This window comes from Bos taurus, chromosome 11 (genome assembly GCF_002263795.3).
Source record: "Bos taurus isolate L1 Dominette 01449 registration number 42190680 breed Hereford chromosome 11, ARS-UCD2.0, whole genome shotgun sequence".
NCBI classification, from domain to species: domain Eukaryota; kingdom Metazoa; phylum Chordata; class Mammalia; order Artiodactyla; family Bovidae; genus Bos; species Bos taurus.
In genome coordinates, this window is record NC_037338.1 from 26,175,495 (window position 1) to 26,203,112 (window position 27,618).

General features: G+C 35.3%; 1 protein-coding gene across 1 annotated transcript in view; it reads right to left on the reverse strand.

Moving 5' to 3' along the window:
- Positions 1 to 27,618, reverse strand: part of LRPPRC (leucine rich pentatricopeptide repeat containing) — a 99,428-nt gene that overhangs the window by 67,501 nt on the left and 4,309 nt on the right. Inside the window, exons 2-13 of the mRNA XM_005212713.5 lie at positions 19,949 to 20,148; positions 18,495 to 18,617; positions 14,539 to 14,660; positions 14,375 to 14,433; positions 13,612 to 13,698; positions 12,823 to 12,949; positions 12,144 to 12,288; positions 11,685 to 11,830; positions 11,330 to 11,435; positions 11,141 to 11,248; positions 3,722 to 3,840; positions 2,168 to 2,261 (exon numbers count right to left, since the gene is read on the reverse strand). Coding sequence (XP_005212770.1) covers positions 2,168 to 2,261; positions 3,722 to 3,840; positions 11,141 to 11,248; positions 11,330 to 11,435; positions 11,685 to 11,830; positions 12,144 to 12,288; positions 12,823 to 12,949; positions 13,612 to 13,698; positions 14,375 to 14,433; positions 14,539 to 14,660; positions 18,495 to 18,617; positions 19,949 to 20,148 — 1,436 coding nt within the window. The remainder of the gene's footprint in view (positions 1 to 2,167; positions 2,262 to 3,721; positions 3,841 to 11,140; positions 11,249 to 11,329; positions 11,436 to 11,684; positions 11,831 to 12,143; positions 12,289 to 12,822; positions 12,950 to 13,611; positions 13,699 to 14,374; positions 14,434 to 14,538; positions 14,661 to 18,494; positions 18,618 to 19,948; positions 20,149 to 27,618) is intronic.

Consider the following 27,618-nt stretch of genomic DNA (forward strand, 5'->3'; position numbering starts at 1 on the left):
CTCTAAATATGAAAAAAAAAGTTAACCCACACACATAAGGAGAATTACTTGAGACCAACTGTCAGATCCCTTGAACACGAAGCCCAAGTTTCTCAGTGGTTTCATGTGACATTAACTCTAAAACCTGTCTCTGAAATGACCTGAATTTAGTTGCTCCAGGAATTTGAAAGTGGATGCACCACATGCTTTTGGGTAACCCTGAATTTCGCTTGATCACGTTATTTTCCATGCCTACAAACTCAAATGGAGAAATGGTTCTTACTATTCCACAAACTTGATCAAGATTAGCTATTTCATAAGTCAGGGGGTTGGAATATACAGCATGGTGACTACAGTTGGTAATACTGTATTTCGTATGTGAAAGTTGCCAAGAGATCTTCAGTCCTCATCACAAGAAAAAAAAATTTCGTAACCATGTATGGGGATGGATGTTAACTAGACTTATTCTGGTGATCACTTTCCAATACATACAAATATTGAATTACTATATTATAATGCCTGAAACTAATATTTTATGTCAATTACACCTCAATTTACAAAAAAGACAATCCATTTACTTTTCGCTACTACTTGCTATTCCTTATAGTAACCAAAAGTGCCTCTCTACAAGCAGCCTACAGCAAATACCAGCAATTACAGAACTAACCACTCTTCAAAGACCTGTAATTCAAGGGAAAGGGAGGACACTCATGGAGTGAGCTGAAATCTTCTGTAGTCTTTAAGTTCATGGCAATTTTCTTTTTCACATTTAATAAACAACCTCTTGAAAAGTTATTTCTAAACTATTCAAATTAGTATTTTACAGATTATTATCAAGCTTTTATTAATTAAAAAGGTCACCAGAAACATTTCAGCCAGCTGGAAGACTGCTGACAGAAAGCATCTAGTTTCCGTAGCAACAAACAAGTCTGAAAAAAATCAAGAGGTTGACAATGAAGTGGAATGGATGGTATGATAAAGGGAAAGGCATCTCTCTTGTATTCACCTTATGTGCCCAGATTCCTGTTAATGCTTCTGTTTTCAACTTGTCAGTATGAAAAATCTATATATTATACAGAGTGGAAGGCAAAATCAATACACTCGGATAGCAGCCTGCATTAATACCCAACCTTACACTCAAATAACTACACCTCTAACAATCACCATTTTTCATACTGACATTTCACCTTTCCCTTTACAATAATACCATAAAATAAAATAAATCCAATTTGGGCATATTTTGAATTAGAGGCTCTATTTTAAATAATGTAGACACAGGTACTATGTACCAACAATCTGGTTTTCACAAAGCTTCCATTTATACAGTTTGAATACATGTTAATCAAAGCTTAGCTTTTAACATTTTAGTGGGCTGGATGTTGATGTTTGTATGTTTGTTTTTAAATGGTGTCTTTTCACAAGACCTGAAACACTGTCAAGTTAATGCCATAGATAATGTTAAAATTTTTTAATTAAAAAATGTCTAATTTATTAAAATTAAAATGTCTGATAGTAAAAAAAAATAATAATAATAAGGTTAAAGTTAGATGATCTTGGTCTGACTCAGTCACCAACTTTGGCCAAATCATTTAACCTCTCTAAGCCTCTCTTCATCTACCAGTGTATGACTTTTATTAATATGTGATGAACACTGTAAAGCACCCTACCATTTATAAGTGTTTAGTAAACATTTGCTGTGTTTCATTAATGAGGACTGGGGAGCTGGCTTCACATAACTGAGGGCCATAATAAGCATTAGTTTAGAAAACACTTTCAAAAACCACATCTCAGAGGATTTTCACAACTCCCACAAGGTAGAGACAGGCAATCCAATCCCATTTCATGAAATTGAAACAAAAGAATGGTAGAGAGATTTGTTTCTGATCCCATAATCAGCAGTTTATTATAAATAAGATCCAAGCCTTTCAGGTCCCCATTCCAACCTAACACCATGTTACTTCCAAGGTTCTTTACATTTTAAAACTACTTCCAAATTATTTTTAAGTTTCAATTCATAAACCGTCTTATCAGGATAATTTTCAAAAAAACTTATAAAAACTTCCTCCCTTTCATGGAAATTACTCTGAACTACCCGAGGCAGGAAGTGAGGGCATGGACTACCCTGTATGTTCTCAAAAGTCACAGAAATTAACACCCGCCAAGTTTACTCCTTATGTTGCATACTTACTAAATGATAAAATATAATCTAAGTTTCCATTTACTGCTTTACTTCTCAATTCAGCTTGAGAAAACACATTATCATCATGTGGACATCCGTTTTCCTAGGGATAAAGCATATTTCAATGATAATATACCTCAGCTTAAAATATTCAAATTTCCTGTTTTCCCATTTCTTTATATCAGAAACTCTAATGATCTTTTATTTTAAAAGATCATTTTCTAAAATACAAATAAATTGAATAACCAAACTTTAGCAAAAGCTATGAATGGAGTTTCAACATCCTAAATTAAATGTTTATCTTTAAATTTACATAATCTGTTACTATTAGAGTGCCTTCCTTCTAGGGAGAGTTTACCACTGAAGACATTAGAACTACTCTCTCATTTACAACAATGTACTAATCCAAAACGAAGAATGTATTGATCCAAGATGATATTTTAAGGCATATAATGAAGTACAGGTCAAATTTATTTTTATTTAACTCCAAATGGGTAATTACTTGTCTCAATATCATATTTAATAATTTAAGTAAATGAGTTGAAATTCACCTGAACATATTTACTGAACCACTTTATAATAACAGCACAATATTAAAAATCAACTAACCAACAATAAGAAATAAAGATAAATTATGGTACATCTATACAATAAGACATTCAATCATAAAAAATAATTTGTGGAATTACATACTATAATGTAAAGGTGCCAAGTGAGAAGAGTAGGTTTTGGGGAAATATGTGGGGAAACTACCTTTTTAAGTGCATTTTTTAACAGTTAAATATGGATAGCACAGTCTCAAAATACACTGTTAAGGACTCAGGGAAGAAAGCTAAAGACACTCAAGACATAAACTGTATCTTTAAGAGGACTGTAATTATGAAATTATTTAAAAGAAAAGACACGCTAACAATATAGAAAAATAAAGGCATTATGTGAATAACCACCTAAGAAACAGGTCTTCTGAGCAAAACATTACGTCTTAAAGTATGTGTACTCTACAGAGTTGTTCCTAACTGCCCAGTGCTTTATTCTGAAAATCAAAGTGCAACCATTTGCTGAGCTAGTGCACTATCCAAGTCAATTTTTCACAGGCCCTTTTATAAATGTCTTGCTTATTCTGGTGGGGACAGGAAGTATCTGGTAGGAAAATAAAGCTTTGGGGTCAAACAAAAAATTATTAAAAAAAAAACCGGAATAGTAAATTTATTAAGAGTTTATTATGAAAATTGATAGAGAAGTAAAAGTACTACTCAAAACATAGGTACAGCTACATTGTAGAGTGGGGTTAGAGTGAAATTGTTTTATTTAAATTGTGTGTGATATTGGCACGTTCTCTCTTCAACACAAGACAAATGTTATTTTCCCTTTTAAAGTTTTTTTAAAGTTTAACAACCTTACAGGTGTTACACTCACCAATATTTTTTACAAAGCTTTAGAAAGTTATATACCAACATGACCATTTTAGTACTCGGCTCAGTGACTTTTTCCTTGGTTACCACAAAACACTAGGGAGGGAAGATGCTCTCTTCAATTATGAAATTAGAGCCACACTGTGCTCACCTGCAGAACAGCACGAACTGACTCTATACTATCAAAGCTCGGAAACACGTAATTAACGTACGTCTCCTGATCAGGAGTCACTCCCATCTCATGCATTCCTTTCAGGACTTCCACTATACCTGTAAGATCAAATTTAAGAACACAGAGATGAAGAACTGAGAATACATTAACAAAAGATCAAAGTTCAGTTCATCTATTTGAATTTTAATGCAGGAAAAGTACTCAGCATTTTGTTTGTCTGAAAGAGAAAGAACAAAACTGGGTGATAAGATGCTAAATGAAAAAAATTAAACTGCTCCTTCCTACATCTCTCCCTATTAATTCATAAGAAAAATGAAAACAATTAAGCCAGATGCTTAATAATTTCCAGTATCCCAACTGAACAGAGATCATAAAACATCACTGCTATCACACAGCATTGATGGATCTACAAAATAAAACTTGACATGAATAAATATCAGAGACAAGGGATTAGAGGAGTGGGGTGAGAAGAGATCTGTTTAAGACAAAAGTTTTTAAGTTAAGCACTTATGTAAAGAATTCCTTGTGAATTCTTATTAATAACTACCCTGTGAATTCTTATTTAATAACACAAGAAAGAATTATTGATTCTAATGAGCTAGTCTCATTGTATTTTACACTATAAAAGTCTAGTAAATTGTTCGTTCTTTCATTTCCCCCATTCATAAAAACATCTTTTATTAACTTCTCAAAAGGACAGTTCATGTTTTCCAAAGCTATGGTTAGCTTCAAATAGTACAAACATTTTTTTAAATCAGACAATTCTAGAATATTGTCAAACTATTCAGGTGCTACCTACTTTGACAGAAGCAATAGTTTAAGAAAGACCTCATTTATTTTTCTCTTTAGAATTTACTTCTTTAGCTTTATTACTTTCACATTGTTAAAACTTCCCCTAAAAAAAATCCCTGTTTTTGATTTATGGTATTATCTACATAAAAACTATATTTCTTTAAGTTTCTTATGTAATAGATTCTAGTACCAAAACTTGACTATAAATTCTCACTGAATACAGACTTGCATATAGAGACAAGTCTGACTACATTATGAATATTGCACATTTTTTAGATAAAATTCAGATTATGGATCAAAACCTTTTAAATTTAAACAGTTCATTATATTTAAAATTACCCAGTATTTTCAAAACCTTAATTAGATGTATTTTTCAAGATGTAAAAACAACACAGGAAAAAAACCCCAAAAGACAAAGCAAGTGCTTACATATAGATTAAAGAGAACATGCATGTCAAGTTGGTCCATACAGCACACACAAGCCTAAACAATAATTGCAAGAAAAATCTGAAGCTATTCCTCCAACAACTCCCTGGGAATTAGTACTAACAACCTTTATATCTATCATAAAAATGGCAAGTCACACTGGGCTCTTCTTCATATGCAAAAATTACTAAGCACTTGGCGCAGTACATAGCTGCTTTACAATTACCAGTAATAGACCTGTGCTAATCTAATGTCCTCAAAGTATCTTCTGGCCAGTAATGACTGCTTTCATGACCACGGTTTAAAGTAAATTTCTAAATTTCAGGTACGACATTACAGTGAAGTGACAAAACAAAAGCAAGGTTTGCAGTTTAAAGAGACTTAGCTTTCAACTCTGGTCCTGGCACTTAATGGCAGAGTAACTGTGAGTAACTCCACTTTCAGTTCAGTTCAGTTCAGTCGTGTCCGACTCTTTGCAACCCCATGAATCACAGCACTCAAGGCCTCCCTGTCCATCACCAATTCCCAGAGTTCACCCAAACTCATGTCCACTGAGCTGGTGATGCCATCCAGCCACCTCATCCTCTGTGGTCCACTTCTCCTCCTGCCCCCAATCCCTCCCAGCATCAGAGTCTTTTCCAGTGAGTCAACTCTTCGCATGAGGTGGCCAAAGTACTGGAGTTTCAGCTTCAGCATCAGTCCTTCCAATGAACACCCAGGACTGATCTCCTTTAGGATGGACTGGTTGGATCTCCTTACAGTCCAAGGGACTCTCAAGAGTCTTCTCCAACACCACAGTTCAAAGGCATCAATTCTTCAGAGCTCAGCTTTCTTCACAGTACAACTCTCACATCCATACATGACCACTGGAAAAACCACAGCCTTGACTAGACGGACCTTTGTTGGCAAAGTAACATCTCTGCTTTTGAATATGCTGTCTAGGTTGGTCATAACTTTCCTTCCAAGGAGTAAGCGTCTTTTAATTTCATGGCTGCAATCACCATCTGCAGTGATTTTGGAACCCAAAAAAATAAAGTCTGCCACTGTTTCCACTGTTTCCCAATCTATTTCCCATGAAGTGATGGGACCAGATGCCATGATCTTAGTTTTTTATTTCTGCTTTATTGACTATGCCAAAGCCTTTGACTGTGTGGATCACAATAAATTGTGGAAAATTCTGAAAGAGATGGGAATACCAGACCACCTGACCTGCCTCTTGAGAAATCTGTATGCAGGTCAGGAAGCAACAGTTAGAACTGGACATGGAACAACAGACTGGTTCCAAATAGGAAAAGGAGTATGTCAAGTATGACAAGTATGTATATTGTCACCCTGCTTATTTAACTTATATGCAGAGTCCATCATGAGAAACGCTGGGCTGGAAAAAGCACAAGCTGGAATCAAGAGTGCTGGGAGAAATATCAATAACCTCAGATACGCAGATGATACCATCCTTATGGCAGAAAGTGAAGAGGAACTAAAAAGCCTCTTGATGAAAGTCAAAGAGGAGAGTGAGAAAGTTGGCTTAAAGCTCAACATTCAGAAAAACTCCACTTTACTGGGCAATAATTTCTTAGCTTACACACTAGAAATGGCAATATACCCAAACTGTGCCTTCTAGACATTTTAACATATAACAACAATTTAACATGTAACATTTGACTTGATCCTTCTACCCACCATCCATGTAATAAGGCAATACATCAAGGCACTCAATAAACAGAACAATTTTCTGACCTGTAAGAGTCCATGCCTATTAAATGGATGGAAACAAAGTATCAAAACTGCAAATATTACCCACAGGTATGGAACAAATTCCTGTGGTCTAGGCCTACAGGAAGATGGAGGACATCTGAAAAAACATACTGAACAAAAAGAATCCCAGTATTGCAACTCAGTTTAAACTGATCAGTATATAAAGTTCTATATTAAGAAGGCTTTCATCTCAGCCTACTCAGGGGAAGAGTATAGATTTCTCTACTTAAATAAAGTTGGAAATGCCTCCAGGAGTCCAATAATCTTTATTTTAACAGAAGTGTTAAAGTAAGCATTTTCTTCAATGTCAAAGACATGTCCTAAAATAGAAACACTGTTTACTAACTGCAGGCAGGTGCTTGAAATACTACAAAAAAGGAAAAACCTACACTTTCCCCTCCAATCAGAAGGACCTAAGATCAAGTCCTTTTGGACTCAGGAATGATAATAAAGCTCCATATTATACTTCTCAGGGTGGTCACTAAAACTAAAATCTGTGTGAAACCCTAAAAATACTAAACAAATGTTAATAGTAACAACAACTAAAATATTTTTAGCTGTCTTAAAATACTCTAATAGCATAAAATAACTGTTTCATTTTCTTGCAAACAGGTCAACAAACTTAACTACAGACCGAAGATTCCTATACAAACACTTCTCATCATCAATGCCTCAAATATATTTTAATCTCTTAATTCTTCAATCTTCTAATAATGCTTTTAAGGTCAGGAAGAGTGCATTCTGCCTGTTTAGATGACCTGCATTGGTAGCATTTTTAACTTATGTATCTTTCCAACTGAAACTAAGGCAGTTTTATGAAAACCTGGATTCCCATCATTGCTCAGATGAGTTCAGTCAAGGATATTCACTTCAGTAACTATAGTCGGACAGGAAGATGCAAACACTTCTCAGTAAGAAAGGTGACTGATCTGACACACCTACATGTATCTTCCTCAAAAATACAATCCACATTTAAAAAAAATATTCATATATTAACTTAGATAAACAAGGATCCCAAACCTCTGTGAACTTAGAAAATCTAAACGATCTAGTAAACAGTATTTCAAATGTAAGCACAATAAAGTTTATGAATCGAAAGGAAAGTCTCCATTCAAAAGTTTTAAAGGAATTAAAGTACTTCAAACTACTGGGAAAGATACATGGGTTTTCTGAATAAATCCCACTGACTAGGGTTGTTTATGCCACATGATTTTAGACTCTACCCAGAGAACTCACTTTACAAGGAGGGAATTTCTTATTTTTTAGAAAGTACCCCCTAAAATAAGGATTCTTTTTTATTCTACTTGTTTGACTTAGTATGAACAGAATGCCAGATTTCTAATTTATATCCACTGAAAACTTTGATACAGTTCCATGTATTCTGGCATCAAGTATTACTGCTCAAAGTCTAGAAAACTTATTACCTTAGTGATCTTTAAAAACAAAAAAACTGAACAAGGTTTGAAGCTTCTAATCCAATTCTGAGATTATAGAGAAAATACTATGTTTTTAAAAAAAGAAAAAAAAAACAGGAAATTAATGTGTGATATAGTATTGTTAACTAAAGTACAGATTTTGTTCAAATTAAAAAAAAAAAAAACTTACTGTAAGCCATTTGGGGAAAAAAAGTAAACTGCTTCCGATAAAACCAGACACAGATGCATCTCCATTTGTTTAGATTTTCAACAGAAAGCATTTTACTAGAAAAATAAAAAGTACCTTCTACTCAACCATTTTACTCAACTGGTATTTAGGCTTTCATACCAGCCTTTCCTTTCATATTTTACCTTTTATATTCTTATTTTCAGGTTTCTAAAAATATACCAAGGCATGTAGATCCTTAATCATTCTGCATTATTTCCTCTCACTTGGGCCAGTCCACTAAAATTCTAAGAGAGGATTTTTCCATTTGTGCCACAGAGAAACACCAGCAAGATAAGCCATGAGGAAGTCGCTATAAGAATCTTTTTTAGGGCTTGGTGATGGCCAAATCTGCAGCCAGAAAAATTCTATTCAATAAACGTTTGATCATGCTACAGTTGAAAACTTGGTTCAGTCTGATCTGAGCTCTGAATACCTTTCTTTGATTTCCTAGTTTTATTTTTTCCTTATGAAAAATACTCCTCTACATCCTCCATCTCTGTAGCCATTACTTTCTTCTATTTATTTCTACCAGTTTACATATGACATTCCCCAAAAGATAAAGTCACTGCACTATTAAGAATGTTACTTCTTTATCTTACAGGGTGCTGGAGAATTGATGCTTTTCAACTGTGGTGCTGGAGAAGACTCTTGAGAGTCCCTTGGACTGCAAGGAGATCAAACTAGTCAATCCTAAAAGAAATCAGTCCTGAATATTCATTGGAGGAACTAAAGCTCCAATACTTTGGCCAACTGATGCAAAGAACTGACTCACTGGAAAGACCCTGATGTTGGGAAAGATTGACAGGAGGAGGAGAAGGGGACAACGGAGGTTGAGACGGTTGGATGGCATCACTGACTTGATGGATGTGAGTCTGAGCAAGATCCGGGAGTTGGTGATGGACTGGAAAGCCTGGCGTGCTGCAGTCCATGGGGTCGCAAAGAGTTGGACCCGACTGAGCGACTGAATTGAACGAAACTATATAAAATATGTACAGTCATTGACCTGTTACATGAAGAAAAGTCTGTAGAACACATACTTTGTTTTCAGGACTATTTTCAAGGGAGAAATGAGTTTTTAAAAACTATAAACCAGCTGACAATCTCTTGTACCCTCAGGCTAACTTCCTCAGTTTTCCTATTTTCCCAGTTAAAAATCTTCATTGATTAAAATAACTGGTACCACTTTTTTAAAATGTCCTTAATTCAAAAATCAATACCTAATTTTTAACCAACAGCTAAGAATTTTTAGAAAATAAATACAGTATATTTACCAATGTCTAAATATGCAGTTGTTAAGGTATTAGCAATGAGTATTTACAATAGGAGGACAGAAACTGTGTTCTAATCCAAGCACCACTGACGACTACATGTAGAACCTAAGACCATTCACTGACTCTCTGGGCTCTCAGTTCCTTCATTAATATAATGGGAGCTTCCAAAAAGGTACCTTTGATCCAAAGAGTCTAAGAAAAGAGGGCCGGGAGACAAGAGTCCACTTTTCTACTAGTCTGAGATACAACTATGGAAAGAAATTACCTGAATTCTTCTTTCATGTTTACTAAGTAGTAAAATGTAGTGAACAATTCAAGTCTACATACTGTGATAGGTTGAGGAAAAAAAACTGACCTGATGAACAAACAAAGGTTTCAACGGGAGTACTCAAAGTATTTTCATATCTGTGTACAATGGACAATACTAATATGCCCAAGGGATTTTCATGGAATGATGCAGATTTTCTGTGGTTCAAAAAGACTAGGTTAAAGGTTACCTCTTGGAGCTTTCAGAACTGGAGGATACGCAAAGAGTTAATCAACTAACATATTGTTTTCCCAAAGATTTTTCTAAAAAGGATTTAGATACTTTTAGAGCCAGAAACAATTAGGGAAGACTTGTTTCACTATTTCCTTGAAACCAGAAGACAGCTATATATTTAAAACAAAATTGCAACATCAAAGTCTGCTAAAAGCACTTTTTTGTTGTTTGTGCACTTTGTTTGTCACCCAATGTCATACTAACAACCCTGCATCTCATTCTAAAGCACATTATACAGCAAGATAAAATGAAAAAGACCATTTTTTGTTTCCCCAAGGGGGAAGTACTTCTGTTAAAAGCATCTTTTTATGAGACTACTCTTTCTGAATTACCAATAATGCAAACCAAGGAATTAGATACTGTGCTCTAAAATTTAATATTTGTTCAATTCTTATTCATATCCTATAGACATCCCATGTGTACAGGGAAAAGTATGCTAAATGCTTAAACGTACTTAAGAACCTGGAAGATTGAACATTTCTGTCCTTCAATCAGTAGGCTGTCAGGCCATGAGCACTTATTTTGCAATAAAAGTTCTCTTGCCTTTCCTATTATTTTAACAGCTCAGTAAAGGAAAAATAGACTGGTCCAGAAAGAAAACGGTCTAGTTGTACGGTATATAACGTTGACTTTAATAAGGCTAGATAAACTAATTTCAAACACTATATGTATGTAAAACCAAGAACTAAAGCGTTTTTTGAAGAACTTAAAAATGATGAACTATTTAAAGCCACAATCACAAGTTTGAATACCAAGATTAGAGATGAAATAAGAAATGAAATTAAGATGAAAGAAATCCATTATGTTTGTCTTTTAAGCTTTTACCTAATACTTTACCATGGCTTAACCCAATTCTATTTCTTCATAAGGTTTAATAAGTAGGTTTCCTCAAATAATTCAATTAAATGTGTACAGAAACTGTTATACTGGATATCTGAACCACTATATCTGTAAAAGGTAAAACCAAACCTTGAACATTTTTCTCCTTCTGATGTCCAACTAGCAATGGCCAAAAATAATGAGTTCTAATAGGAAAACCTTCTTCCTTCAAAGCCTTCATCAGCACTTTTGCCAAATCTGAAAGAGATACCATAAAATATATCAAAGCTACCTCAGCAAAACTTGCTTATGTGAGTTCTAATTATGAGAATACAGTACCGAATTTTTGAGCCACTAAAGCACACTGGAGTGTGAACTGCAAAGGCGACGTGTGCAGCTGGGCTTCCTTTAGCTTCTTACAGTAGTCTCTAAGCTGCTCTGGAGGCTAGAAAAGAAAGGCACTACACGTCAGTTCAATCTGCAAATATCCTACCATTTGACCTTCTGCCTTTGAGACAAAAGAAAAGTGTGAACCCCTCATCCTCTTTCTGCCCAAAACTCTTCCAACACAAAAACAAAGCTTTCTTACTATTTATATTAATAGTTGATCTAGTCTCATGTTCTTCTATTTTAAACAATCGTATTTCACTGCCGATTACACTGTCTACAAAGTAAAAATGGACTATTTGAATACCGTATTCACAGTGACACAGTGTCGTAAAAAGAAACTGCCAAAGTCATTCAGACTGCTTTCCCTTGATATAGGGCATGCTAATAAAATCTGCAATGCTGTATCTTCCAATTTTTCAGTGACTAAAAGCAAAATGAGGTTCATTGTATCTGGAAAAAAACAAAGACATCTTTTGTTACTGATTTAAACAAAATCTGTTACTGATTTCCCATTCATATCAACATCAAAAGACAAACTTATGAACTGCAAGTACCAAAAAGGATTTATCTGCCTAAATAATAAATACTTCCAAATCAAAATACTCCCATGTATTCATTAACTCAATGTTTTCAGTTTATTAAAGCTTTAAAAGAATCGTATGTTCACCTACCACAATACCCTACTGCTAGAGAATGTCCATTCCGTCATGTAAAAATAGTTTTATTTTTAGAAAAATTATGAAAATAAAAACTTTAAAACTACCTGGAATATATCTTCTTTCATATGTAATTTTTTCCAAAATTTCTGGGACATATTGAGGATACCCAGCTTTACTGAAACTCAAGATAATTTGCAATAAATCACGATCCATAAGGTAAAGATCAGACTTCTCCACTTTCTCCAGGGTCTAAAGAAAGGTCCAGAAATTAAAAGAACAAGTGAGATGCAAAATTTTTTAAACTGAATCTAAATAAATTAAAATACCAAGATTTTAAAATTTTATATATATGGTACAGTGGTAAAGAACCTGCCTGCCAATGCAGGAGACTCAAAGAGGCATGGGTTCAATCCCTGGGTCGGGAAGATCCCCTAGAGTAGGAAATGGCAACTCGCTCTAGTATTCTTGCCTGGAAAATCCCATGGACAGAGGACCCTATCAGGCTACAGTCCATGGAGTTACAAAGAGCCAGAAACAACTGAGAGACTGAGGACACACACCATCTAAAGGTTTAAGACTTCTTTTGTAAAACAGAAAATATTCTGTTTCAGCAATAATTGTTACATCAGCAGCAAAGTACTGAACTACAGTAAGAATTCTCCTTCAAAACTATCTATAAGAGATATCATTAAAAACAGATATACACTATACTTTTCCATATCACGCAAAATTCAAGAGTTTATACAAATGATTTAAAAGTATGTTTATTTATGTAAGTCACACCTGTTTAACATGGTCAATATCACCCTTCTCGGCATATGCATTCAATAGTGCTAGGTATGTGTCTGGACCAGGCTCAATTCCAGCCTCTTTCATTACTGTGAGAATATTTTCTGCATTCTCCATATCTCTGTACATTAATTCAAAGAAAATAAAACAGATTACTATAATACTGCCAAATGTCATATCATTTAATCTAGAATATATTACCTCTGCTTATTAAAAATTCTTAAGTACAAACATTTAGAATCATAACATCAGAAAAGGAAAAATACATATTAGATATATATTATAAAAATGTATATGTATTAACATGTATTAAAAATACATATTAAACTAGCAATAGGTTTCCAAAATAATAAGGATCCTTAACATCTCAAATTTTTATAGCTAACTTTTCCAAAACCAAATTATACAATAATTACAGACATTAAAGAATGTGCCCTCTTCCATTGGGTATGTTATGACTCAAATCTATCTTTTTAGGAAAGAATAACATTTAGTAAAATATTCTTCAAAAATAAAAATATTTTCTAGGGCACTAGCAAAACAGTTAATAAACTTTACAAAATCAGTTACTTTGGATCAAGTTCAGTTTTTAAAACTGAAAACCTTCAAATAAAAATTTAATCAAACAGATAATTTAAGAATAACTTATATTAAGATGTGCATATTCTACCACATAGACTCAAAAGAGTTTTTTTAGAGTTAAACATAGTTTTAAGAATTTTCTACAATAGCTTCCTATAAATTAAACCTCACTTGAGAGTAAATCCCTAGGCTGAGCATTACCCAGATCTTGCATGCCCCGTGACAAGAGCACTGAATACTGCCTCTGTGACTGGAAGATCCTTAGTTTTCATAAATCCAAGAATCGTGCTGCAACAAAAGAGAAATAAAAATACTTCTTGGAAATACATGAAAAACACTTTTTACAATATGTGCACACAAAAAGCCCACTCCCTGAAGTTGTATCAATAGTTTTCAAGTACATTTGTTAAAGATAGAGGGTAAATTTTAAAAATCTGATTGTTTCTTCTGTACTACTAATTAAGCTTCAAAAAGCATAAAGTTTAACAAGATTCATTTCATTAAAAATGAGATTGTACATTTCAATTTATTCCTTATTTCCTAAACCCTCCATCCAAAAGTAGGAATAAACTATCCATGAACAATGTCACAACTGATTTTACATAAAACGTGTGAAATAAAGAGAATATTATCAGTTTTATAAATGAATACAATGTAAATGGTTACCAACATTTGTTTTTGGAAACAGCAATTTAACGAACAAAAAAAGTAAAACCAGCTTTTAACCCAACAATTTTAAATTTCTGCTCCAGTAAATTATACTTTTAATTAAAATAGTAATCTTCAATTAATTATCTTTCCCCTTTTACACAATTTAGTATTTTATCTAAGTCATATGACCAAATTCGCTAGGCTAAAATCCTTCTAAAATAATTTTCTAATTAAAAAAAAAAAATGACTATATTCTAGATCTACAAGATGTACATATTTGTTTGCTTAAACATACATTTATAAAACTACATACCTGGCACCTTCAATATCTCCCATATTACAGTAAGCAGCAATCAACCTTTGGTATGTCACCTGTCAAAGAAATGGGCCAGTAAATACTTTTTAATAATTTTTTTTCTTGGTTAAAAACAAAAGTTGATATGACCAATAAACACATCTGTAATAGCAACTACTTACTCGATTTGGTTGAACGTTTCCTTTTTCCATTTTTGCCAAGAAGTCAGTTGGTGAAAATTTATGCTCATTTTGAAGGTAGACTTTAAGCAAAGCATTATAGTGACTTACATCATACACAGTACCTACAAGTGAAATTTATATAAAATTTTTAGAAAAGTCATACCCTTTATCACAACTAAAATATGTGCACTTAAATGTAACAAAAAGGGTAAAATGATCAATTCAGAATTTTACCCCATATTTAGACCCATCCATGTAGAAATCCTGTCAGAACAGAGCAAACTAAGTATACAAGAGTAACTATTGAATTAAGGGACAGTTACATGCAACCATCTATTCAAGTATTAAAAGGCCTCTTACTTATGAAGCATAGTATTCCCTTCCAATCAGAAATTGCTTCCTCTAGTGCGCATTTTCCTCTAATTTTCCTCTAGAAAAAATAGTTCCTCTAGTAGGTTGGAAAAGCTGAAAATACTGCTCAAAATCCAGGTAAGTGACATCTACTGTGGTTTTTCAGGAAGATTTTATGGTCAAGATAAAAGTTAACGTAACTCTGCTGCTAAGTCGCTTCAGTTGTGTCCGACTCTGCGATCCCACAGACGGTAGCCCGCCAGGCCCCGCCGTCCCTGGGATTCTCCAGGCAAGAACACTGGAGTGGGTTGCCATTTCCTTCTCCAATGCATGAAAGTGAAAAGTGAAAGTGAAGTCGCTCAGTAAGTGTCTGACTCTTCGTGACCCCATGGACTGTAGCCCACCAGGCTCCTCCGTCCATGGGATTTTCCAGGCAAGAGTACTGGAGTAGGTGCCATCACCTTCTCCGAGAAAACTCTACTAGGTTTCATTTCTTTATTTCTGTCACAATAACATAGTTCTGCAGATGACAAAAATATTTCTGTGAATTTCATTAAAAATGTTATCCGCATACTTACTATTACGTCTAGTTAATTTCATGGGTCATTTCTCCAAGAGAATTTTTTAAAAAAATAAATACTGTTATCTTTCATAGAGTGAATTGAGAAAGTCTTTAACTGTCTAAAATTTACATTAAAAACTCAAAGTTTAGGGACATCATCCTAAAGCATCCTACTTTAACAATAAAAAGCTATAAAACAGCTTGTCCTTATGTATCTTACCATATACCTGTATACCTTTAATACTATCTCATGGCTCTGGCTGTACTGTCCATTACTTTTAATGTTACAATATCATGTTCTTGTTCAATCTCATTATGTAATAATTTTACAAATTATCATCAACTTACTTTGTTCAAACTCAAAAGAATATTCTAAAACATTACTATTTTAGATAGAAGCCAGGTTTCTTGCTAGATTAGCACTCACTCATCCATTGGTGTAATCTGGACAATTATTTTCTCCTCCATGTATTACCTTGTGCTTGCCCACAGTAAAGGTCTGACACTTTTCTGTCATTTCACAAGCCTTTTATGTGCAGTTATGCTTATTAGTTTGGCATTCTACTGTTCAAGAAAAACATAGAGACTTGAAGATGTCATTATATAGCTCCCTTCATCAAGATTATGTAATTATATTAAATGTGGACCTGCCCTAATACTAAAAAACATGTTTGTGCTTTTTTGTGCAGAGCAGTTTTTATCCCTACCTTTGTCTCTAAATCAGAGCTCTAGTAGTCAAAGTTTTTTGCAGTTTCAAATAAATTAATAGGCTTTGTAAGAAAACAGTTTTATTTAAAAAAAAAATTACATCTATCCTTTTCCAAAATGTGATTATTATCTTAGAGAATTTTTTTTAAGTTAAGACTTAACTGACTGACTAGAGTGGACCTGGGTGTCTGGGGAACACCAGTCCAAGCCTTTCACAATAAACTTTACTGAGCCTTTCAAAACTGAACCATGCTAAAGTCTCACTATTTAATGAAGTAGAATTTAAATTTTTTTGAAGTTCATTTTCCACAATTTCAATTACTATTACTTTAGTACCCAACATATGCAAAACACTGGAAGGTTCATGATGAAGATTCAAATATGAATAAGATCATCAGCTGCCTAGAGAAGAGTATCTATTAATATTAAAAAGACAAACTGACAACTCTAATGCAGGCAACCGATGAGATACACATTGGGACTGCAAGTAAAAGTCTATATTGGAGGGATTTAAATTATAGCTTGAAAAATGGATTGCTTTCAAGGGTAAGAAACAAAGAACACTCCAAAAGAGATGAAACGACTTGAACAAAAAAACTTAAGGAGACATATATTATCAGAATGGGGCCAAGAATACACCAGAAGTAATTCTATTTTTAAAAATTTAACATGTGGCAACACTGAAATGAGAGCCTACCATTTCCAGTGTTTCCTCCAGAATCCCCTGTACTCTGGAAAACTCAGTTCCAGTCTCAGCTCTTTCACAGCTCGTTTTGTAAGTTTGGACATGTTATCTAAGCTAAAAAAAAGTCTCTTATAGCTTGGGACTTCCCTGGTGATGCAGTGGTTAAGACGCCGTATTTCAAGGCAACGGGCGTAGGCTCTATCCCTGGTCGAGGAACTAAGATGCCGCATGCTGTGTGACAAGACTTTTACAGCTTTAAAAGTCTGCGAACAAGTCACAGGTGCAGCCTACCAGGTTTCTAACAATGTTAATTCAACACCTACTTAACAAGTATAGTGAGTTCAAAGCACTGGTCTACTGGCAAAGAGAAGAAGATACTATGAATTTTAGTCTCACAAAGGATATACGGTGTAGAGGAAAGGTATTTGTGAGAAGTTCAATTAGAAAACACTACATGTCTTTCTATTGAGGTATTAAATATCGTACTACTGTGTAAGGGCTCTTTTCTATTTGAGAATATAACCCATTCTCACAAGTACTTCTAGTTCAACATGCGTCTTTAAATTATGTGACTGACATATAGACATATATAGTTTGTGAAGATTTTCTTAAATCAGGAATGAACATTGAATTTTATCAAATTATCTTTTACACGATTTTATTTTTTGAATAGGTACTATGTTCACAGTCCCAAATTGAAAACGTATAAAAAGATATTGGAATTCCCAGGCAAGAATACTGGAGTAGGTGGCCATTTCCTCCTCCAGGGGATCATTCCCACTCAGGGATCAAATCCAGGTCTCCTAATTGCCAGGCGGATTCTTTACCACTGAGCCACCTGGGAAGCCAGAGTAATCAACTATAGTTTAATTTTAAAAGAAAAAAGTAGAGTAAAAATTATAGCTAGTGTATACTACCCTTCCAGAAACATTTTATCATATGCACAGACACATATAAACATTTTTATTCAGAATGGTAGCCAACTATACATCCTGTTCTTCATCTTAATTTTTAACTATATTTTGGAGAACACACCACATTAGTATATGAAGAACTCCATTTTTTTTTAATGGTTGCACCATATTCCATTTTATAGACACTCTAATTTATTTAACCAATGCCCCTAGTGAGGGACATTAGAGTTGGTTCCAAATTCTTACCATTGCAAACAAGCTACAATGAAGAATATCCTTTTGCACATGTGAGTATATCTATCTAAATTCTAACAAATGGTCTATGTTGTATACCTGAAGTTAAAATAATTTGTAAATCAAGTATACCTCAAAAGACATTTTTAAAAAATAAAACATATTAAAACACTGAAATGCTTGATATGTCAATAAATTTTAACAAACAGAACTACTTGGTCAAACAGTATGTGCATTTGTATCTTTGACAGACCAAATGTCTTTCTATTTTGTTCTTTTTAACTTACCTGTAAAGTATTACTTGTTATGAAAAATTACTTTATTCTTAATGCCCCTAGATGTCACTATAACTCACCAAATAAGTCATATCACACAAGAAAAATATGAATCAAGTAAACCCCTTCATAAAACTGAATGACATTTATGCACAGAAATTCTTTTTTTACTACAAGAAAAAAATACCCACACCCTTTATACACATCATATATTCAAACAATCATACCCAATTTCTGAAGTTCATCCCATATCTTATGAGCAAATTCTGTTCTCTCAGAGAGCTTTAGTTCAGGCAAGAGAGACCCACAGCTGCGCAGTAGTAGCAAGGCTTGATTACCACCCGGGCTACCTATGAAAACAGGTTGATGGTTAATGTTTAACACCATACCCAGTATCATACAGATAAACCTAAACTGAAATCTGTAAATACTTAAAAATGTCCTGCCTCACTAAAGATAATACTAAAAGGGTCCTAATCAGAAAAATCCTATCTCAATCATCAGGTATCATTTAAAATGTTAGTAAAAGTTTTAAAAATTGGTCTGCTTTAGGGAAGCTAAGGTTAGAGATCTATACAATCTGTAAGACTACAGAGTACATAAATACAAAGGAGCTAATTTATATGCACTACTTCTTGCAACTGAAAGGCTACGGTTCTCAGTATCTTATGCAAATAGTACAAAGCAGCCCAATTAAAATCCATGAATATTCAATTTAGGTTTACAATCCCTTACAAACACTAACTTCCTTCTCCCTTAAGCCACATGTCCCTGAAAGCTGATTTCAAAACAAAAATAAACCACTTATTGCCAAAATTCTGTTCATATAAAGTATCCAGAATAAGCAAACCTTTAAGAAAGTACGCTAGCGGCTGTCTAGGGCTAGAAGGGATGCGGGTTTGAGGGCTGATGTTTAGCGGTGTGGAGGTTTATTTTGGGGGTGATAGAAATGTTCTAAAATTGACTGCTGTGATAGCCATGTAACTCAATAAATCAAAGGCAGAAAATGATAAAAACTGTCTTTAAATGCCAGTTATTACTGATACTTCTTTGGTATTCCTCATCATTAGATTCTATAGCTTCTTAATGTGACTGAAATCATGGATGAGCTTTAGAAAGCTGGTGAACGGTCTCAAAACTATACACAAAATTATACGTGTGGCTTGCATGCAGGATTTTGTGTGAGCCTGTATGGTCAGGTTTTTTTTCGGGGGTGGGTGGGAGGGGGGCTGAGGGCCTGTAAGTTTCTATCGTATTATCAAAGTTACATAAGTGACTCGAATGTTAACAGCTAAGTGAAAATGAAAGTGAAATAATGATTATCAGTCTTCAGTCTTTCTGAATATTTTCATATGTGACCATCTTAGGGAAAGCAGACACTATGCAAGAGAAGATAAAAACTAGTATCTTCCAAGAAAATTTACCACTGAAAGTGATTCTTTTATAAACTGTGGGAAAAGACAATTTTTATTTGCTGATTTTGAAATAAACATGCAAAACAAAATGTTTCACTCAAAACTTTGCTCTGTTGAGTTGGGGGGGAAAAAAAAATCACAACCATAACATAAAATCACAAATAGAAAATGACAAAATTTAAAGTACCAAATAATGTGCTCTGTAATGAGCTTACCATCAAACCAGAATTTAAGTTCAACTTTTTGAATAGATAATCTTGAAATACCTGAATGACAGGTGTTATCAAAGACTTTTTGTAGAAGAGTCTTAGGGATGCGGCCAGTTCTTCGGACAGAATTATCTAGCCTCATTAAAGCCCAATCAAATTGGCTGGCATTCCTTCTATGAGAAGAGGTGGGCTCCTCCTGAAGATCATTCTTTTTTTCAGCAGCAATGGAATGTAGCCTAGCTTGGCTCAGTAGACCTCTACAAAATGAAACACAATTAGTAATAAACTATGTCAACTACTATCCACATAGGTCATCTTTGTGAGTAAAATTTATACAAAGCTTTTTTATTAGTTACTAAATACCTAAATTCATAGCATAATAGCAAAAATGTCCAGAAGTATAAATTGGTAGGGAAGAAAGTTTTGACCTTTGCTTTAAATAAAATCACAAGCACATAAATTGTATACAAAGTAACCTCTTGAATAACTGTCTGACAATGTCTCTTGATAACCTCCCACATGGAATCATCTCAAACTAAGACAATATGGTATGTTTTTAAATCTCCCTTATCCAAAACCAAGTTAATGAAGAAAAATGAAGATTATGCTACAAAGCTCTTCTAACCTCTACAAATGAACAAGAGATCTAAAATATACCTAAAATTCTGAAGAATTCTAAAGCACTCTGAACATTTTCTAGGTGCAGATACTGAATTATTAATAAGACCCATTTCCAAGATAAAAGTATGTAGTTTTTTATCATTAATGACAAAAGTATTCCCCATCTGTCTAAATAAATCTAAAACATTTAAGTAAAAAAAAAAAAAAAGTTAATAAATTAAGGCCAGACTAGCGTATGGGTTTACAAAAAGCAAACAACCCTTAAACCATTTATTTTAATAAAGCAGGTCCAACATGCAGGCCAAAACATGAAATCAGAGGCATTTCACACTGTAGAAACACAGGCTGTACCTGACTTACAAACATGAAACAGAAATAATCCTTATGTGTGAAGGAAGCCCTGTCATGTATCTTTGAATGAGAGCTTCCCATACAGTCAAATCTCACATAAAATCATCTAATTTGCAGAGATTTACACATTTACCCCCAAATATCTTAGACTTTTCAGAAGTAGTCAGTAAGTGTAACTAAAGAATACACACTAAGCAAATATTAACTAAGTAATAATGTAAAAACACTCTACTTATTTTTTTAATTTAAATGTATTTATTTTAATTAGAGGCTAATTACATTATTGTATTGGTTTTGCCATACATCAAAAAACACTCTACTTGTTAATTCAAGAAAGCCCTTACGATAACAATCAAGTTTTTTTTAACATGTCACATTTTTTTTTTTTTTTTTTTTACCACAGTCAATTAGAGGATGAGATGGTTGGATGGCATCACCAACTCAATGGACATGAGTTTGAGCAAGCTCTGGGAGTTGGTGATGGACAGGGAAGCTTGGTGTGCTCCGGTCCATGGGGTTGCAAAGAGTCAGACACGACTGAGCAACTGAACTGAACAATCAATTACCAAAGTAAATACATACTCATGAGTTTAAAAATAAAATTGTTCACTTCTTATGTTATTAACCTGAAAAACCAATCACAAAACTTAATGTTACATAATGTTAAAGAAAGTAACACCAGTAGTTTCACAAGTTTATGCATAACACAGGCAGTAATCGATACCCAACTAGAAATTCTACCACTGGGACCCGGGACAAGACACAACCACTCTGGCCATCAATGATTCCACCAATGTAAAACAGCAGACTGGAAAACAACGGAAAAAATCAGAAAACTAACTAAAAACAATGTCATCTTGCTTAATTAGGAAATCTAATGATCAGCACTTGTAGATGGCTAATTGATTAAAGTTAGTTAAATGAACTGTATTAATACTAGATTTTTACCTATGAACCACAGAAGATACACTGCTACATATTGCTACATATATTTATCCCTTACTTTCAAAAGTTTTATTGGCTGTTTTATCTATGAGATCAGTTATTAATAACCTATCCCCATGTTAGTCAGGCAAACACAAAATATTTTAAATCACCCAGAACAATGTGTCAGGTTCAGGTGAGTGTAAAATACTGCTCACCAATGAAAGCTAAATAAGAGATTTCAAAATCATAGTGAAGGGACTTCCTTGGTGGTTCAGTGGCTAAGACTCTGTGTTCCCAAAGCAGGGAACATGGGTTCGTTCCCTGGTCAGGGAAACTAGATCCCACATGCTGCAACTAAGATCGAAGACCCTGTCTGTGTGCCCCAAGTAGCCAAATAAATAAAAATAAATCTTTTAAAAATCGGGGCTTTCCCTGGTGGTCCAGTGGCTAACACTCCGTGCTCCCAAGGCAGGGAGCCTGGGTTCGATCCCTGGTCAGGGATCTAGATCCCACATGCCACAGTTAAAGACCCAGAGTGCTGCAACTAAGACCTGGAGCAGCCAAATAAATAAAAATAGACAGTTCTTAAAAATTGTAGTGAAGTGTAGTATTTGTCAATTTTTTTTTATACAACCCAAATCTGATAACTGTTGAGGAGCATAAAAATAAAATCTCTACTCAAAATGCAGTTTTAACATGTAACATCAAACAAACAAAATTCAGGCAGAAAACAGAGATGTTAATAAACCAGCACAGCAGACTGAACATTCTAAAGCTATTTTTTTTCTCACAAATCTTTAACGCTGTCAAATCTCTTTCACGTGTAAGTGTGTTTAGCTGTATTTAGTTAAGTCAAAATATGACTCTACTATAAAATAAACTGAGGAGAAGGGTTACATATTTAAACCAAAGGATTCTTCATTATTCAAAAGGATTCTCCAGTGTCTCCTCGTAGGACTGCGTTTTCTATCTTTTTTTATTTGAGTCACAATTTATTTTCAAATTCACTTGAACACACCCTGAAAGAAAAAGAATTCTGTAGCTAGGGCTTCCAGGTGGTGCAGTGGTAACGAACCTGTATGCAATGCAGAAGATGCAAGAGACACGGGTTCGATCCCTGGGCTGGGAAGATCCCCTGGAGGAGGAAATGGTAACCCACTCCAGTATTCTTGCCTGGAAAATTCCATGGAGAGAGAAGCCTGGCAGTCCATCATGGGGTCACAAACAGTCAGACATGACTGTGCAACTGGGCACGCATGCAGTCTAGAACAACAGGTATGTTGTAACAGAAAGGAAAGAACACGTGCAGGGATTAAGGTGGGTCCACGGCAAGGCAGGAACCTACACCTCTGGCCTGCACCAGCTGAAATGCTCTGCTCCAAATCCTGATGACCCAGTGACATAAACACATAAGGGAAAAGCATTTCATCATGCCACTCATGTCATATATGGCTCCTTTATATTTTTTAAGTTAAAACTTCTCAGGTTCCTCCTGAGACTCCAGCACTCACTACTAACATCCAGGTTACCACTGAATTTTCTGACAAAATCTGGCACTTAAAAAGTAATTTTTCTCAGGTTGTTGTTTTTGTTTTTTTTTTTTTGCCTTTGTTTTTTACTAATTGCTGCTAGTGATTTTTGACCCTTTAGTGCAAAAACAATGATTTTATAGTTGAGCAACCCTATTTCAAAAACGTACAAGGGCTAGATTATTATTAGACTGATTACTATTAGCCTATTATATATAGGCTTCCATTGGACTCCCCTATTAAGCCTGTCACTTTTTAAAATATCTTACTTTTTCACAGCATTTTTAAGTTCACAGAAAAACTGTTCAGAAAGTACAGAGTTACCACATATTATATCCTTTTTCCCCTTGACCCGATTTCCTCTATCAGCATTCTGTATTCGTGTGATGTATTTGTTACAAATGATGACCAATAGTTTACAACAGGGTTCACTCTGTGTGTGTACATATCCATGCTCTGGGTTTTGACAAGTACATGACATGCATTACAGAACCACAAAACAGTTCCACTGCATTACAAATGCCCTGTGTCTAACCTGCTCCTTCTCTCCCCCTCCTCCTGAACAAGCAAGCAACCACTTTTCACTGGTCCTGTTTTGCCTTTTCTGAAATGTGGATAGTCTTTTCCAGATTGGCTTCTTTCACCTAGCAACATACATTTAAGATTCCTCTGTGTGTTTTCATGGCTTGATAGTTCATTTCTTTTTAGCGTTGAGTAACATTTCCTTGTACGGCTATACCACCATTTGTTCTCAGTTCACCTACAGAAGGACACATTAAGTTGCTTTCAATTTGGGGCCACTATATTGGGCTTCCCTGGTGGTTCAGACAGTAAAGAATCTGCCTGCAATGCAGGAGACCAGGGTTTGATCCCTGGATCGGGAAGATCCCCTTGAGAACGGAATGGCTACCCAACTCCAGTATTCTTGCCTGGAAAATCCCAAGGACAGAGAACCCTGGCAGGCTACAGTCCATGGGGTCCCAGGGTTGGGCACAACTTCCACTTTCACGAACAAAGCTACTGTAAACATTTGTGTGCGGGTTTTGTGTGGACAGGAATCGAATCCTGGTCTCCTGATTGCAGACGGATTCTTTATCGTCTGAGCCACCAGGGAAGCCAAGTAAGTATTAATAAACCTGATAATCAATTAAATTTGAAAAAAAAACAAACAAAACTCACCAGTCATGTTAAGTTCTACTAATGAAGTAAACAAGGGACTTTCAAGAAAGAATAATAGCACAGTTCTACTTTGGATTAAATGTACCAAGATGACACTCAAATTTCTAAACTAAGGATGAAAAAAAAACAGCCATACAGACAGCAGAGGATGAGTATTCTCAGCAAACGAGAGTAGTAGATAGACCAAGCAAGTCAACAACAGATGGAATGATACTGGAGAGGAAGGCTGATCTAGACATGGAAGATGAGTATTCTCAGCAAATTAGAACAGTCGGCAGACCAAGCAAGTGAACAATAGATGGAATGATACTGGAGAGGCAGGCTGGGCTAGACATGGAGGACTGTGAAAGTAAGGGGTCTGGATTTTATTCTAGGTACAGATGTCATCTCAAGTACAAAACTGTATCAGAACTCTACTGAAGGTTTTTAGGGTTCTGATACAGGGGTTGTAGTATGATCTACGTCTGTTTTGAAAAGATCAGTCTAGCTGTGGTGGAGAATAAATTAGAGGGCAGTAAGAATAAACAGATACCATTTTAGGATGCTGTTACAGTAGTCCAGGTGAGAGACGGACAGAAACTTAGGGTGGGCAGTGGAGATGGGAAAGAAGCACATACCACTGACACCCCCATCTAATTTCGCTACATATTCCAGGCAACAAGTCTTGCCAGTACAATTTGTTAATTTTCACTCCCATGTAAGAGAGAAAAATTCAGGTATTAATAAAAGTACCCTGCTGCTGCTGCTAAGTCGCTTCAGTCGTGTCCAACTCTGTGCGACCCCACAGATGGCAGCCAACCAGGCTCCCCCATCCCCGGGATTCTCCAGGCAAGAACACTGGAGTGGGTTGCCATTTCCTTCTCCAAAGCATGAAAGTGAAAAGTGAAAGTCAAGTCTAGAGAGACTTAATTTATCCTCTGCCTATTATGTATCAATTTTAGAGACAAAAACAGAAGGCTTCATGGCATAGTAGAAACACCAGCTTTAAGAGCATGGGCTTGAGTCCTGCAGACTGACCTGAATTCAGGCTCTGAATTCTAAGATGTGTAACTTTGACCAAGTTATCACAACTCTAAGCCTGTAAAATTTCAGAGATAATAGCATTTACCAAACAGGAATCAATGTAAAAAGACAAAATTAACGCAATGTTTGCCAAAATGTTGCACTTCTGTTAACAGAATGTTCCATTGGTATCCAATGTTTTTGGATACCAAGTAGACAAAGACCTAATTCTGCAGCTTTATTTACTTAAGTAAGTATTCTGAAATAACTATTGCATCAAGCTCTTTATTTTTCTAATATTCTTGCTGAAAACAAAATTAAGTTATAGCAAGGAGATCAAACCAGTCAATCCTAAAGGAAATCAACCCTGAATGTTCACTGGAAGGACCGATGCTGAAGTGAAGCTCCAATACTTTGGCCATCTGATGTGAAGAGCAGACTTATCAGAAAAGACCTTGATGCTGGGAAAGACTGAAGGCAGGAGAAGAGGACAACAGAGGATGAGATGGTTGGATGGCATCACCGACTCGATGAACATGAGTTTGAGCAAGCTCTGGACAATAATGAAGGACAGGGAGGCCTGGCGTGCTGCAGTTCATGCGGTCAAAAAGAGTCGGACACAATTTAGTGACTGAACAACAACTCAATTTATCTGACTGATCTTTTAAAAAAATCTTTTGTAAAGCTGTCACAATGAACTTTTTCCCTGCACTATTTTCTCCCTGAATTTTGCAAGACCTCATTTCTCCAGAAAGTCTTGCCCAGTTAAGCTGTTCCCCCAAACACTGCTTTGTTTTATGGTAAGTAACAGAATTTTACAATAAAAAAGTCACTTGCAGCCCTTCTACACTTGATAACAGTCTCCTGGCTTGAAATGCCAATGGCATTCCTATCCACCTACTCAGATGTCCCCTCCATCTCTGGCTCCTCCAGTCCAGAGGCAGGTCTCCTTTGTCTCAGCTTTGATAGGAAGTGATAAATCAGTCAACCAGGCTGGGACCTACGATGTGATGTGGAGCAAGATACTCTGCAGAATCTATAGCAGAGTGGGATAGATTATTCTCCATATTTACTCCAGAGTTTACATTCTGAGATCTTATCATGTGCTTACTTTCTTGTGATCGCCTTTAATTCCTCAATTTATAATGTATTAGGCATTGCCTTAAAAAAAATCTTTTTATGTCCATAAGCAATCCCTTCAGTACCTAAACCACAACATATTCAGAACATGTGGGAACTGAGAATCACAGCATCTGGGGATGAATCCCAGCTGTGGAGATTCTAGATAAATTTCTTCACCCTTCTAAGCCGCAGTTTCCTAATTTGTAATAGAACAAAGCACAGAAGATAAAATGCATATGTGATATAGTCACACACACACAACTTGACAATGGTAAAGGTCTACACCAAAGGTATTATCCTTTACCTCATCTCCAACTCGATTCTTCCTAACATCCTTGCCAAGCTCCTGTTCTCTCAGAAAAGAAATCTATCTTCTCTTCAGTTCTGCACCACCTAGTTGAGGCCCCATTAACCCTGATCTGCAGTATAAACATTGTTCCTCACTGGTCTATCCATTCCCAGTCCCTATCTCTCCCAGAGTCTATGGAAACTGTCAAGACCTGTACCTCTCAAAACCCTCCAATGGCTTCCAACCAACTTTCTAATCAACTGACTGGCCTTTGCAGTGTCAACTTCCATTACATCCCACCCGACAGAGACATAGAGGATAAAAGTACAACCTCCCAATTTCTTCCTCTGTTAACACTGACTACTCATTACCAGTGTCCTCTTAAACATGAGCAATACCCTACCACCAAACAAATGACTCTCACCAAACATATTGCAAACATTTCAAACATGACTCTCTTGTCTCTGAAATGCCACATTATTACATTCCTCTCTTATGGACAGCACATATATCAATATAATAAGCCACACATGCCTACCATTGTCCTCTTTAACTGATAAAAGGAGTAGAGGCTGAATCGCAACTCCAAGGAACCGAGACAGACTTTTGACATTTGCTGAAACAGTTTTTTTTAATGAGAGGTAAAGAAGGAAAACCTTTCTTTCCTTTCGATTTTAGAAGTCACAACAGTCTGTCGTAAGGCAATA